This window comes from Leptosomus discolor, chromosome 1 (assembly GCF_034619465.1).
Source record: "Leptosomus discolor isolate bLepDis1 chromosome 1, bLepDis1.hap2, whole genome shotgun sequence".
NCBI lineage: Eukaryota > Metazoa > Chordata > Aves > Leptosomiformes > Leptosomidae > Leptosomus > Leptosomus discolor.
In genome coordinates, this window is record NC_141391.1 from 194,860,991 (window position 1) to 194,875,155 (window position 14,165).

Sequence of the window (14,165 nt, forward strand, 5' to 3'; positions counted from 1 at the left end):
CTTTTTCCAGGAGCTCTGGAGAGTCAACTATTAGTACTATTTCTCCTATAATGGCCCCTGGCCGGACACAGTTTCATAGGCTTCTTAATTGCTTAAGTCCTAAGACAGTAATGCTGCCAAAATGGATGTTTGCTTCCTTCATCTACATAGATAGTTTTTACATCTTTTTCCTCCTTTCTCTCTCCCTGCAAAGGTTAGTTTTGAGCTACATCATGGACCCGATGAGCCAGATCACACAACCCTACTACTACCAGCATGAAGAAGGACTTGGGAACTTATGACCAGAGACAAATGCAGGACTCATCTTTTTGGTGGCATCATGGACTTGCTGGGTCTTAAGTGATTTATTAAGTTGCATCTTCAGAAAGAATTGTGTCTGTGCAAAGCCTGCTGATGCACAGGGCCTTCCATGGAGATGTTAGAGAGGGGAGCAATTGTTTTCAGGATCCAGTGGTGATATTTCAGAGTATCCGTGGCAGTGTCTGAGAGCAAAGCAGCAAGCCTGATTCACAAAGTCCAGACAAAATTTGGAGGACCTGCCATCTAACATTAAATATCAGTTAAGCACTATCAGTGAGGGATCCTTGAAAACAAGTGCTGTTCTTCCCAGAGTGAGAGGTGGCTCCTACGCATCTACAAAATCATGCTGCAGCATTTCAGAATGCAGTCAGGTTATGCAGACACAGGGGCAGGTCCGTGGAGCTTGGTATCGAGTCAGGGCTGTCAGCTCCTCTTGCATTCAGGTGCAGCGATTCCATCCATGTTCTTTGTTACAGATGAAGGAATTTTAAATGACTTTCTGCAGAAGCATTAAACCTGGTAAATATATACACACAAGCTCCTTTTTCTCAAAAAGGTAGAATGTAATGGATAGTTTATCTGTTAAAGGGACAAATCTGTTAGAGGAATTATTTTCCTTGTACCAAATCAACACATAATAAGAGGGTTTGTGATATAATAATCACTTTCTATATTAGAAAGAATTGAGCTCTAGCCTTTTGCCAATGAAGTAAGTTTCAAAATTCTTTTGCCTGCACTGGTATAATAATAAAATTTCGATTCCCATGATGGCTTTGGTAACTGTGCCACTTTAACAAGATTAACAATCATAATCACAAAAGCTTTTCTGTGTGTTCACATAAGTTTTGTTTTTAAGGCCAAATGATGATAAGCAATCAGCTGGAGCAGTTTGAAGCCAACAGTAAATCTTTGCTATAAAGTGCAATACATTTAGGACTTCATTACATTACCTAGAAAGAGCCATACTTTGGGCAATCTGATCCATGTGAGTGGTCCAACCTATCTGTAGTGTAACTGCTTTGAAATTGCCATAATTTCAATCTAAGGGATGAATGAGGCTCATTGAGTTTAAGGAAGCAACAAGAGGGCTCATCTCCATATTTCCAAACATAAAATGTTAAAGATGATGATCACTCATCAGCTTTCAAAGAAGGTCTATGTCAATCTCAACTCAAATTCTAAGACTGCTGGCATAAAAAAGTTGTTTAAATTGCTTGGAAACAAGAACCAGCACTGCATATATTGGGCAAACATTCAAAAATTGATTCCTGCCTCACTTGGATGTGCACAAAAAATGATCATGAAGTTATGAAGATCCAGTTCTTAGCTACTTTTCACACCCACACAGCATTATGCACAATATCAAGACTTTGATGTATAATCCCAGAAGTTAGGAGATTTTTTCTATTTCTTTTACAAGTATTAAGTGATGAACTTTAATCAGATTTGTTTTTCTCCATATAAAATATTTTTCCTGCTATATGTTTAACACAGAAGAAAGGTGTATTTCATACTTTGTGCATGAGACCCTGTTGCTTTAAATCTGTTTCCTTAGGAAAGGGAATCATTCACTAGTGTTTCAGAGCTCTGAATTAAAGCTTCTGACAAAGTCACTGGGCAAAACCCTTGCCAGCTTTTCAAAAGACAAGATAAACAGCTCTCAGAAAAAGTGCTTTTGAAAAGCTAGTTACTTTCTCAAGTGGGAGATGAGCAGTATTTGAGACCTTGACCTGTAGCAAAGCTAACAAAGGAAACTAAATCTCTTGTACTCAGTGGACTTGAAGTGGAATGACTCCCCTTCTGGGAAAATGAGCATGATGAGCTGGCCTGTAGCCGCCATGCAAGTTTGTTAATTATACTGTTATTCTGACATCCTTTCTTTCACGTCCCCCCCCCCATCTGTTTCATTTATGTGTTGCATCTGATCATAAACACGCAGAATCTACAACAAGGACTGTCACCATATGCTTGTCTGTGAGGGGCATAACACACATGATTCCCAACTCTGGCTGTGGTCCCTGGCTTGACTAGCTTAAAAATAATGTGTATTAGATATTTTCTGTCCATGGAGATCAAATAACAAATACTTCAGGTGCACTTCTAACAAGATTACATGATTGCTCAAGCTGAGGGCTTACTCTTTTAAGTAAATGATATTGAAATATGGTTTCTATTGTGATTATCTAAAGGCAATTTTTCTGACTACTCCTTGTTCCCCTTCAGCTTGTTGTGTGAGAATTTATTTTTTCATTCCTGTTCAGTGTTTGAATCTCACTTGATGTTCTCAGCTGAGTTTGAAGTATGGCCACAGTGAATTAAAATGCTCCTCTATTACTATGCTGATGCTAGCAAAAAAAGAAGACAAGTACAATTCTTACTTCCCAAGTAGTAGTATACCTAACACATTTTTCAGTCAGAGCTGTCATTGTTTGCTTCAGATATTAGCAACTTCTTCAGACACTGAGGAATAGTTTCAGATGACTGCTTGTTTCATTCACCTGTCCTGAATGAATATCTGAATTTACTGGTATACCTTGGAGCTTCTTGTTCAGGTTCACAAAGCTCTTTGTATCTCAAGTGGCTGGAAAAGATAATAGCTGAAAACTGGACTGCCCAGATGATAGCCACTGCCTTAAGAAACACTGTAGAGGTTTTGTCTCTGGATTTTACCTAAGTGAACACATGGCTAGCCAACTGAATGAGCCTATGGCAAAACTTAAAAAAAAAAAAAAGTCATAATCTCGAAAGTCTTACTGAAATTGTATGTATGCTTGTCTCTTCTGTTCTCTATAGCCAACTTTCAGTCATCATCCTCAATTTGTGTATCTTTAAAGTGGGTTTCCCTTTGAAAGCATCTTGATGCAACCAGAACAGTAAGGGTAAAAAAGAAGAGCTTGGACATCCTCCAGATATACGCCAAAGAGATTCTCATTAGAGAATAAAAGGAAGAGTAAAAGGCTCACACTGGAGGGTTTGTCATGAAGAACTTACTTACATGAAAACCACTTATTATACACTATCTTCAAATAATAATAAAATCCAGATTAAGATAAATCTGTGGAGAATTTCCCAATTCCTTCTTTTACACATTTATAAATTAAACATTATCTTTCAGTGAGTACACACACCTTTGGGGCTGCGGTAGCTCCAGTACCATTAAAAGAAGAGATGTGATAATCATTTGCTCAATTATTTGAAGCCCTTTCCTTTCACTTGCATGTTGCTTAGTACTAGAAAAGCTAATGGATAATACTGCCACTGCCTGAAGTACAGCTGGGTAGAAGTGGCAACAGATTGTCTAATTTCTAAGGGGTTGATTTAGCCTTAGAAATATCACTGTGGTTCTGCACTGTACAAGACAGATGGTTTATTTGTACAATTAGGCCTTAAGTGTTAAGTTCTTATCTTGATTAAAATGCCCAAGTCCTCTGTTGCCATTCACCATTTCAGTTGTGTGCCTCTAGTACAGGGAAGAACATACCCTTAAGTGTGTAATAATGTGATAAGGGTAGAACACTGCACATTTCTGTCCCACACTATTTCTGCTCTTAATTTGGGAAATTGAGCTATTTATGGATCATAACCAAACATATTTGTGTTTACCGAAACCTCGCATCTCATCAAGAGCCTGGCTTTGCTCCATCCGTGAACAGACCAGCATTTTTGGATTAATGACTTTCCACATTATTTATTATGCTGTCAATTTTCACGCTGTTCTCTTTAACTGAAATCTCAGCCACCAATGGCAAGAAGTCACTGTCTGAGAGTGCGTGAGCCTGCCCCTGTGCCTACAAAGTCAGACGCTGCACTGGGTGTCAGTGCCTGGGCGCTGGCAGCAGGGGCTGTGGGGCAGCCCCTGTGAGAAGCAGCCAGGGCTTCCCTGTGCCAGGCACAGACAGTCCCAGCTGGCTCCAACCCACCCACCGCAGGGCATGGCTGAGCCCCTCAGCCAAGGTGGTGGTGCCTCTGGGAAAGGGTAAAACATTGCAACAACAATGAGGAGTGAGGAAAAAAAGTGTGAGAAACAGCTCTGTGAGCACCAAGGTGAGAGAAGCTGGAGGGGAGGAGGTGCTCCAGGTGCCAGAGCAGAGATCCCCTTGCAGTCCGAGGAGGAGACCATGGTGGAGCAGTTATCCACAGGGCAGCCTGCTGCAGCGGGTGGATATTTCCTGGGCACTGTGTCCTGTGGAGAGCCCCTGCTGGAGCAGGCTCCTGACAGGAACTGCAGCCCGTGGCAAGGGCCCACACCAGAGCAGGTTTATCCCAAAGGACTGCAGCCACACTGGAGCAGGGGGAAAGCCTGAGGAGGAAGGAGCAGCAGAGGGGAGCTGTTATGGACCGGCCACAGGCCTCTATTCTCCTTCCGCCCTGTGCTGCTCAGGAGGGGAGAAAGTTGAGGAGCCAGGAATGGAGGAGGGAAGTTAAGCCTGGGAAGAAGAGGGCAGGGTGAAGGTGTTTTAGTTTTTGTCTTTGTTTCTCACCATACAATCTACCAACATACAAATCAAAGTAAGTACCTGTCCAGCTACCTGTCTGTATGCATAAATTGGGTAGGTTACAAGCACAACTGGTCAATTAATCCCACAGGTGTAAGATAAGCACACAGAGGTTATGCATTACACCTCTGAACAAACCCTTGTACATGCATCAGCTTCTGCCTGAGCAAGGACATTTTTAGTTGTCAATAAAGTAAATTAATATTCCCCAAGTCAAGTCCGTTTTGCCCGTGATAAGTGATCTCCCTGGTTTTATCTTGACTCATGAGCTTTTCCATCTTTTATTCTTTCCTGTCCAGCTGAGCAGGGGGAGTGAGAAAGCAGCTGGGTGGGCGTCTTGCAGCCAGCCAAAGCCAACCACTGTAGCCAGGCAGGGAAATGGGATTTCCCCTCCAGTTTCACTGTGACAGCAGCACAGGCACAAAGGTGTGAAGATACATACAGATGTAGATTTGGGTACTCTGTATGCAGAGGTGAATAAACCTCTTCTGTCCTAATTTGGTTAAAACAAAGCCTCATGTCTTCATAGTAAGGAGGCTGGGCCATCAGGAAATTCACTCTGATAAAATCTCACTGTCTAAATGAAATAATTCTATCTGCTGTCCTGTCTCCATTGAGCAATAGCACCTGTCAGACTGCTGTACTGTTTTCAGGTGCCTTCGCATTTGCTGCCAGTACTATGCCTTACACCCATCCACATCCACCCTTGATAGTGTTTTTTGTTCATTTGTTTGGTTTTGTTTGTTTGGGTTTTCTATTTGTTTGGTTGGTTTGGTTTTTGATTTTATTTTATTTTATTTTATTTTAACTAAAAAAGGTGACTACAGTGCAGTGTGAGACAGTGGGGAAGCACTTGTTCTTTCGGGCAGGAGATTACTGTGGGAGACAGGAAGCCCTGGGCCGTTCCTGGCTTGAAATAAATTTGTTAAAAAACTGTGACTAAGTCATAACATTGTTGGGCCTAAGTTTCACTTGTCTGCAGTGAGAACGCTGCACATAGCCCATCCCCCCCACTCCAGACCGTAGTGAAATATGGTGGGATACTGGGTGGGCTTATTGAAAATTTATCTATTACCACTGATCTGATCCCATCTGTAACAGCACCTAGTTCTCTAGTCTTCTAAAATAATAAGCTTTAAGTTTAGCAAGATTCAAACAGTGCCAACTGGCAATTGTTTTCTTCTACTCCCTATGCAAAGATTAGAAATGTAATTTTCTAATGAAGGAAATTGGTAAAAAAAGTAATTTTTTAATAACAAAGAAATTTCTTTTACAACCAAATAAACCCTTGAAGTAAGCACAAATTGAAAAGGAGGAATTAAGGGGCTGTATTACCACAGTACCACTTGGCATTATGCATGCTTATCCATACATGTTTTGGAACTGTGCAGACACAGCTATTGTAAACTGCGATTTAATCCGTTGCTGCTATTTTGCCAGTGTTCTCCTTTTGATCAAGACCAACTGTTGCATTTTTTAATATTTAACATTCATGAACGAATGTGAGGAAAAACAGGGGAGTAAAGGTACGTTCCATGAAAAGCGGTGGTGTTTTCCACTGAAGGAGGTGCCAGTTCTTTTGGGATCTCAGTATGAAAGGCACGGATGCTCAGAGCTGGTTAGATGATTTATTAAGAACTGAAATTATAGAAAAGGTGACAGCAATCTTATGTCCCTCTTGAAGCTGGGAAGCGCAGCTGTTGCAGAATCAGATGAGCCCCTCCTTATGGGTCACGACATGCTGCACGGCGTTCTGGTTGGTGGTGCGGTTCACCAGCTGTGTTTACTGGTGCTCTCAGGTACAGACTCATCAGTCACTGACAGGTGTCAAGTTTGGAATCTGGACTCAGCTTTGACGAGTCCCGTGGACAGTGGGCTGCAATACTCTTGTCTCAGTGTCCCAAAGAGGTGTGGATATTATGTGAAGTGCATGAGTTAAGGCACCATACATTTAATTATGATTGAATACATATTGAATACATGCAAATTGGTGACTTATGCATTTATTATGTATACCTTGATCAATTATGCTATTGTGTAAAGCGGTTGCATGCTATCCGTGGTACAGAGGCGTACGCCTGCGTAATCATGGAATATTCTGTTGGCAAGCTCTCACAGGCTGTTCAGAGTGCACTTGTATACGTGAGAAGGCAGCAAACACACAGGCCTCTAGCTCCTCATACAACAGTCTTCCAGCCACCTCTCTACTGATAGGAAAGGCTGTATGGAGGAGTTGTTAATGAATATTAGTGACATTTCTAATCACCCAATGTGTTCCAGATAGCCTCCTAGATCCTAAAGCAATGACTGTGTCCAAGTTGATGGTGTTTCTATGCTGACATAGATGGTTAGACTTCAGTAAAGATGGAAAATCCAAGGGTTGGTTGGATCGGACTGGGAACCTAAGTATACTGACTATGAGAAATGCCTAAAGAATGAAATACTCAAGGAAGACAAGTTGATCTTCAATAAGGAAAAAAGCGCTTCTCAATACAGTACCTCTTTTGAGGTCTTTGCTCTATTTGAGCACATAGTTTCATTATGCTTTTCATCAGAATTAATTTTTATTTACTATTTCATTTAAGCTTCAGACCAAAATTCTTTACCAAAGCTGAATTAGCAAAAGCAGAATATACCACTGTCATAGAATCACAGAATGGTTTGGGTTGGAAGAGACCTTAAAGATCATCTAGTCCAACCCCCCTGCCACGGGCAGGGACACCTTCCCCTAGACCAGGTTGCTCAAAGCCCCACGAACACTTCCAGGGAGGGGCAGCCACAGCCTCTCTGGGCAACCTGTTCCAGTGTCTCACCACCCTCACGGTGAAGAACTTCTAAACTAACCTAAATCTACCCTCTTTCAGTTTGAAACTGTTACCTCTTCTCCTATCACTAAGCTCCCTGATAAAGTCCCTCCCCACCTTTCCTGTAGGCCCCCTTCAGGTACTGGAAGGCTGCTGTAAGGTCTCCCCAGAGCCACAACCCCAAATCTCTCAGCCTGTCACATTTTCCCTTACATCAAGTTCAATTGGAATTGATTTCTGTTTCTGATTTGCTTTGCTGCACGTGCATTTGACAGGAGTATTTGGTGCAGCTCTATGCTTTCCTGACACATATTTGTCGATGACCTCAATATTTAAAATGAGGCTTGCGTACCTTTGCCATAGACACTAAGAAATGAGTTGAGAATTCCCTGCCCCATCACATCAGATCAGCCACCTCTTCAACCAGACTGAAAAGTAGGCCAAAGACATTCACATTTTTCCAGGCCTTACAGAAGAGCTAAATGAGCTTTTGCTATTTTTACAATGCCTTGGTAAGCTTGCTGTGAAAAGGTATGCTTACAAGGTAACACTGTGTAATATAGTCCTTACCAGAAAAAATGGTCTGATATGAGCAAGCCCTGGCACTTGGTGAAGTGCAAGAATGCATCTAGCTGATGAAGAATATTTTAATTTTGCCAAGGATTTTTTTCCACACATTAGTTTTTAAAGGAAAACCAAACTGACCTCTCTCAGATCAAATAGTAGAATTTCCAGTAACTGGAAATATATGAATTATATTTGTTTAGAAATGTAATTGTTAATTAGTAGTCTAGTTAATCACATATGTACAGACTGCAATAATATTCAAAAGGCTATTCATTATCAAAACATATAGATGATGGCACTCAACAGATTTCCATCAAGATTTTCAAGCTACAATATCTGATTTTTAGAAGTGCAGTTAGATGTTCAAGGAGCACTCCTCATTCAGACTATCCTTTCATGTGTGACTTCTGACCTTTCCCATCCCTTCAAACGAAGCTTTCCAAGCTCTCTTGGCTGCTTCTTTTTTCTGCAAGAAGGACCCAAGCTGCAGCACATCGCTAACAAATTCATTAACTGACCTGTAGGGGAAAAGCAACTCTTCACCTTTCTCCTTAGTTTTAACACTAGTTGGCTTACCCTCGACAAAACACAGCGAATTGCGTAGGAAGTGTGAAGCAGTCGTCTCCCTTTAAGACAGCTGTAGCTTTATGAGCAGATCAGACCACAGCCTGTCACTGTACGTACCAGGGTACCTATGCACGATGAGAAACCAAAGGGCAGCACGTCAAGATGATCTTTGACATCTCTTTATACTGTGGGTTTATGTCATACTCAATCACTGCAACTGCTTCATTTTTAAATGGGATTTTGAACCTTTAGCATAGTAAATGGTGATAGGAAAAGAGTATCCTTCAAGACGGAGGATCGTAAGAACATACGCCAGAATAATCACATTAAATACTGCTGTCTGGTGCAAGCCCCTTACCCATCCCCCTGTTAAAAACAATAAAAAGCCCTTCTGGTAACACACATCCCGCCTGTGACTGATCATATTTGTCATCTGAAACATTGCTTCGGAGGGGCTTTGAGTTGCTTAAGGGGTCATTTGTAGACAGAAGAAGAAAAAAATAAAGTCTGTACTTAAATCTCTCTGATCAGCAGATTTCCGTGTTCAGTTTTGCCACTCTTTCAGTCACAAAATTCAAGCAGCATTTCTAAACTGCCATCATTCAGAGATTCCTTTCAGTGAAGTAACACCTCCACAACTCAAAGCTACCTGATACCCAGTCTTCGAAATTACAGTTAAACACGGACTCAGTTATAAAGATGCAGCTTGTATTTCACAAATCTGTATTTCTTTAACAGTGGCAGTCCACAAGATGTACACACACAGGAGAAGGTACAGAATAAATTTATGCTCAAAATTTTGCACATAATAGAACAGTTATGAGACAAAAAAAAAATAGTTTCTTCCTCTCTGGCACGTATTTCCACATTAAGCATATTTCCTCTTAGTTTACTTGCAAAAACTGAAATTAAAACAAGTATCTGCTAAACGCAGATTTATTCCTAGACTTTTGATTCGCTCATTTTATATAGGCACATGATTACATTGCAGCAGTTTTGTGACGGTACCTCTGTATGCATGTAGCAGAGTTGTAGCAGAAATAAGAAGGAAAAATACATTGTGGTGCTGTTCTGGCGTGAAGTCCACCCATAGTTTTACCACAAATATGAACTCAATTATAATTCTGCTATACATTTTTCAAGCACTTCGGATCTGGTAATCCTTCATCAGATGGATGTTTCCACAAACCACAGTTCTCAGTGGGAATTTCATGTATAGGAAATGCTGTGAACAGGAGCTGCTGCAAACTGTCTCATAAAGACTCTACTATCCCTTCTTGCCTTTGTACTGTCCTCTGAACTTGTTCTTTTCTCCTCTCTCCTTCTTCTGTTAAATTTCATGGTTTCCAATTCTTAGTATTCACTGTATACACTTGGAATAATGCTTATTTGAAGTAAGTTACTTGAAATTTTTTCTCTCCTCCACTGACAAAAATTTTCTGCAGTGCTCCCATTCCATCTGAAGAACTTGAACATACTTATTTGCTTGATTTTTTTTTACAACTCACTTGCCTCTTATTGCAGTGCCCCAGTTTCTGCCAGTTTCATGTATTGATGTGATGGCTTTGGCCCAAAAGTGACATAATGCGAATAAATTCTTGCGATGTAAAACACCGCGGTAGTGAGGAGCTAAGCACTCACCCCCGTTATCACAACAGTCTCCCTTCCTCCTGGTGCAAACCTCGGCTTGTCAGCCTGCGGGCTCTACTGACTTTTTTGCAATCCTGCTTCCTGCTGCTCGGCAGACAGAGGAGAGGTATTAAGCAAAGCGTTTCAAAGTCTTGTCTGTAAATCTCTGGATCCCATAACAGCAAAAGCTGATGAGAAAGTTCAATCACCACTGAACAGCAAGTCACCTCAGGAACACCTCCTTCCTTCTGCAAGATATGTTATTTACATTCTGCCTTTCCAATTGGAGTTTCAAGAGAGTGTGAGGTATCCCAAAGCTTAAATGGAACCGACTTTGGAGAGACTTCTGATCTAAAGTTTTTAAACGCCCTTAAAACAAGGACTTGAAGATGCCAAATTATACAAGCACCCCTAAAAACACTATTCCACATTGATTTTGTTTTCTGAAAACTGTCTTTTTTTAATTACAATTTTAACACTTTTACACACTCACCTGTGTAATTGGAGGGGGCATGGGTTCATGTTCCTTTCTTGTTCTTTTATGGGTTTATTATTTTCCCTCACCGCTCCTCCTTTAGAGTCAGATGTTCTTTGCCCTTGCCTGTGGTGTTGTTGCTGTGTGCTACATTTCACATTCCATGCCCATTTGCTGTTTAGCCCACAGTTCTAGCAAGAAGCTGACGTCTTGATGCAGTTACCCTGTATGCTGGGATGTATGTGGATGGAGGCAGATGAGACACCAGGAAGACATCCCTGGAGTTTTCACTGGGTCCGAGTGCACCAATGTTAACCTGATCTACTATTGGTTCAACTTTTGAGTGTCTTTAAATACATTATGGTTTATTTCAGTAATTTTAAAAAACTATTAAAATAGACATTTGACCTTTTATTAATGTTTTAGAAACCTGAATCACACACCTGGTCAAGAAACTGACCAAGGGAAGTGACTTTCGTTTCTGTTAAGGAGGTTTCCAGTAACCCCTCAGTCTCAGTGACTTCCATTGCTCCATCAATGAGACACAGTCACTTTCAACTGTCTGTGCACTAATTCCTTTCTACCCAGTGATCTTTAGTATTGCCAAATACATAACGTTTAATGAATAATTAAAATTGTTTCTACGAATTATATTTAGAAAGATTATTAAACATGTACATTTCCATCCAACAAACTACATGAGCATTCATTTGAAGCATTTTGTTGGATGAAGGCTACTGGTGACAATGTTTTCAGAGTCTTAAGAACTAGGAACTAAAAGGAAAGTACAAGAAAACTTCAATATTTGGAAGAATCTTTATTAAACATTTTAATACAATACTCAACAGTAAAAAAAAAAAAATCAAGTGATGCACATGGAGAGTTTTCTGGCAGGGATCTCAGGCAAGGGATGTAGTGAAATTTACACTGAATTTCAAAACATCCTTATTTATTACTTTTCAAAGACTTATTTAGAAAAAATGTACAATATCAATATCTATCAGAGTTGTTAACAAAAATCTAAAAATAAAAACATTTCCTTCTAATGTTTTCATACACTATATACAAGAAAAGCAAAAAGAAAAGCCTCCAATTTAACCCCTAACTTCTGAAATTGTTTGGATACGGCCAGTGTTTAAAGTTTTATAATATTCATTTAATAAGTTGTTATAACTATTTTTTGCTTATGCATTTATTCAGATTCAGGCAAGCTTTCATAGCCAGTACTGCTCTTTGGTAAACTGCTTGTTCAATTCCAAAGTTGATTTTTTCATACTTTTTAAAGGAAATATCCACTAACCACTTTTAATATTGGTTCTCCCTATACACCAATCAATAAAGAACAATCTCCTGGTTTACAACATACAAATCCAGTATAATTTTTTTAGAGTACCATAAAATTACCAGAAGACATTTAGATGAAAATTTAAATAACAAATTGCATAATTTACTAAACATCCCTGAAAAATGAAAAAATAAAATGTTCTCTACTATCAAAATAATAATCTACTTACAAGTATTCCATCTTGCTTCTGCACTTCCTTAGAAAACAGCTGTTGTAAATACTAAGTAATTTTGCTCTGATGGAAAGCATTTCATTTGACAGGGATTTCTATATCAATTATCCTTGGAGAAACATACCGAATGAAAACTAAAACCACAGAGTAATTTTTCTAGTCCAGCAGTAATTTCAAGTCATGGTATCACTAGATCAGTTCTGTATCTCTAAATTTAGTCATACAATCTGATTATGTAAGACAGAAAAGGCAGATCTGGGCAGTGTAATCTGACAGTAAATTTAGCCAGATATGTGAGAGCCTTTGGAAACTCAGACCCAGCTAATAAGTATGCTCACAGCTTTGGTGGCCAATAGGACCATCTTAAAACTCATTATGATCTAGCAAATGTCAGTATTAATTTTACTTTACCCTACTTTCACGGCTTGACTTTAATTTTAGTGATAATTGTTACATGGTCACATTCATAACTCCATCAAAATCTATAGTAACTGGTACACATAGCAGTTACCTTAGCATGATTAACAGGAGGAGTTCTGTCTAAATGTACATATTGGTGCAAAATCAAAGAACCCTCTAAAACCAGACAACTTCCCTGTCTAACTGGCTGAGAACAGCACCATATGCTTGCACAAAGTAGTCTGAAAGCTCCTTTCCCATGCTGACATCACTTACTTTAATACAGAAATGAACAAAGCAGCATCATTTTGCCTATATTTTCTGAGTAAAACTTGCCAGTTTAGAGTAACTTCATCACTGCCTTTTTGAAGGACAGATGGCTACTAGATTGCTTCCATCAACCTGAGCCAAGCAGCCTCCAGTGAAAAGCTTAACAGCTCCACTTGCACTCAGATCATAAGGCTGTATGCCAGGAAAGTAGTAAATACATCAAAGCGCAATTCCCATTCACATTAATATACAAACTACAACTTCATACATATGAGTTGAGTTCCTATGGAAGGAACAAAGATTTTTTTATACAGTCTCTGATCCCCAAAACCCCCAAAACTGGATTCTTATTGGATCACTTCCTACTGGCAACACATCACTATACAACATCTTCAGCAACCGTAGTGTCGAAAATTTGGTAATAAACTTGATGTTTCATTGCGTCTCTGACATTGTAGGACTTGATGAAGCATTCCAGCCATGGCAAGTCATCTACAAACAAATCCAAATTACTGTTTAATATCATTTCTAACTTTTACAGGAGAGTAGTTTAACTTGAGCAGGATCTCAGCTAAGATATCTAAATGTATACACATCAGTTAATAGGAAGAAAAATGAATTACTAATTTTGAAATTCCAATGTGTATCTTAAAACTTCTGGCACCATCTGAAACAGTGTTCAGTGACCATCTTTCAAGCCTCGCCCTCCATGCCCCAGTGCCCCCCCGAAACACTTGATACCAGTAGTTGTACCACATATATAGTATAGCACATATATAAATATTTTCTAAAAATAAAAATGCATCTCCACGTGTCTCAATGAGACATTTCATCAGTCTCAAAGGGAACATCCTTCACACCCTTTACTAGAGGACCACTTCTGAAAAGTACGGTAAAGACTCCAGCGTGGTTGTATGGTCACTGACAGCCATGTACTTAAGAGGAAGTGCGCTCTGGAGGCCGGGGCTGCAGCAGAGACACACAGCTACCTTGGACGTGTGTAGTTTAAGCAGAGCTACTTTCTGCCACAACAGAAATACTGCACAAAACCTGTGACTGGATTGGGATTAAGTTTTTGCGCAATTTCCATGGATGTTTCCTGTAGCGAGGGACGCTCTAAATCAGCACGTGGATTCTGAAG

The 14,165-nt window shown here is 39.9% G+C and overlaps 1 protein-coding gene across 1 annotated transcript in view; it reads right to left on the reverse strand.

Moving 5' to 3' along the window:
• Positions 1-11,635: 11,635 nt before the first annotated feature.
• Positions 11,636-14,165, reverse strand: part of POT1 (protection of telomeres 1) — a 77,306-nt gene continuing 74,776 nt past the window's right edge. Inside the window, exon 20 of the mRNA XM_086473504.1 lies at positions 11,636-13,516. Coding sequence (XP_086329630.1) covers positions 13,404-13,516 — 113 coding nt within the window. The 3' untranslated portion in view covers positions 11,636-13,403. The remainder of the gene's footprint in view (positions 13,517-14,165) is intronic.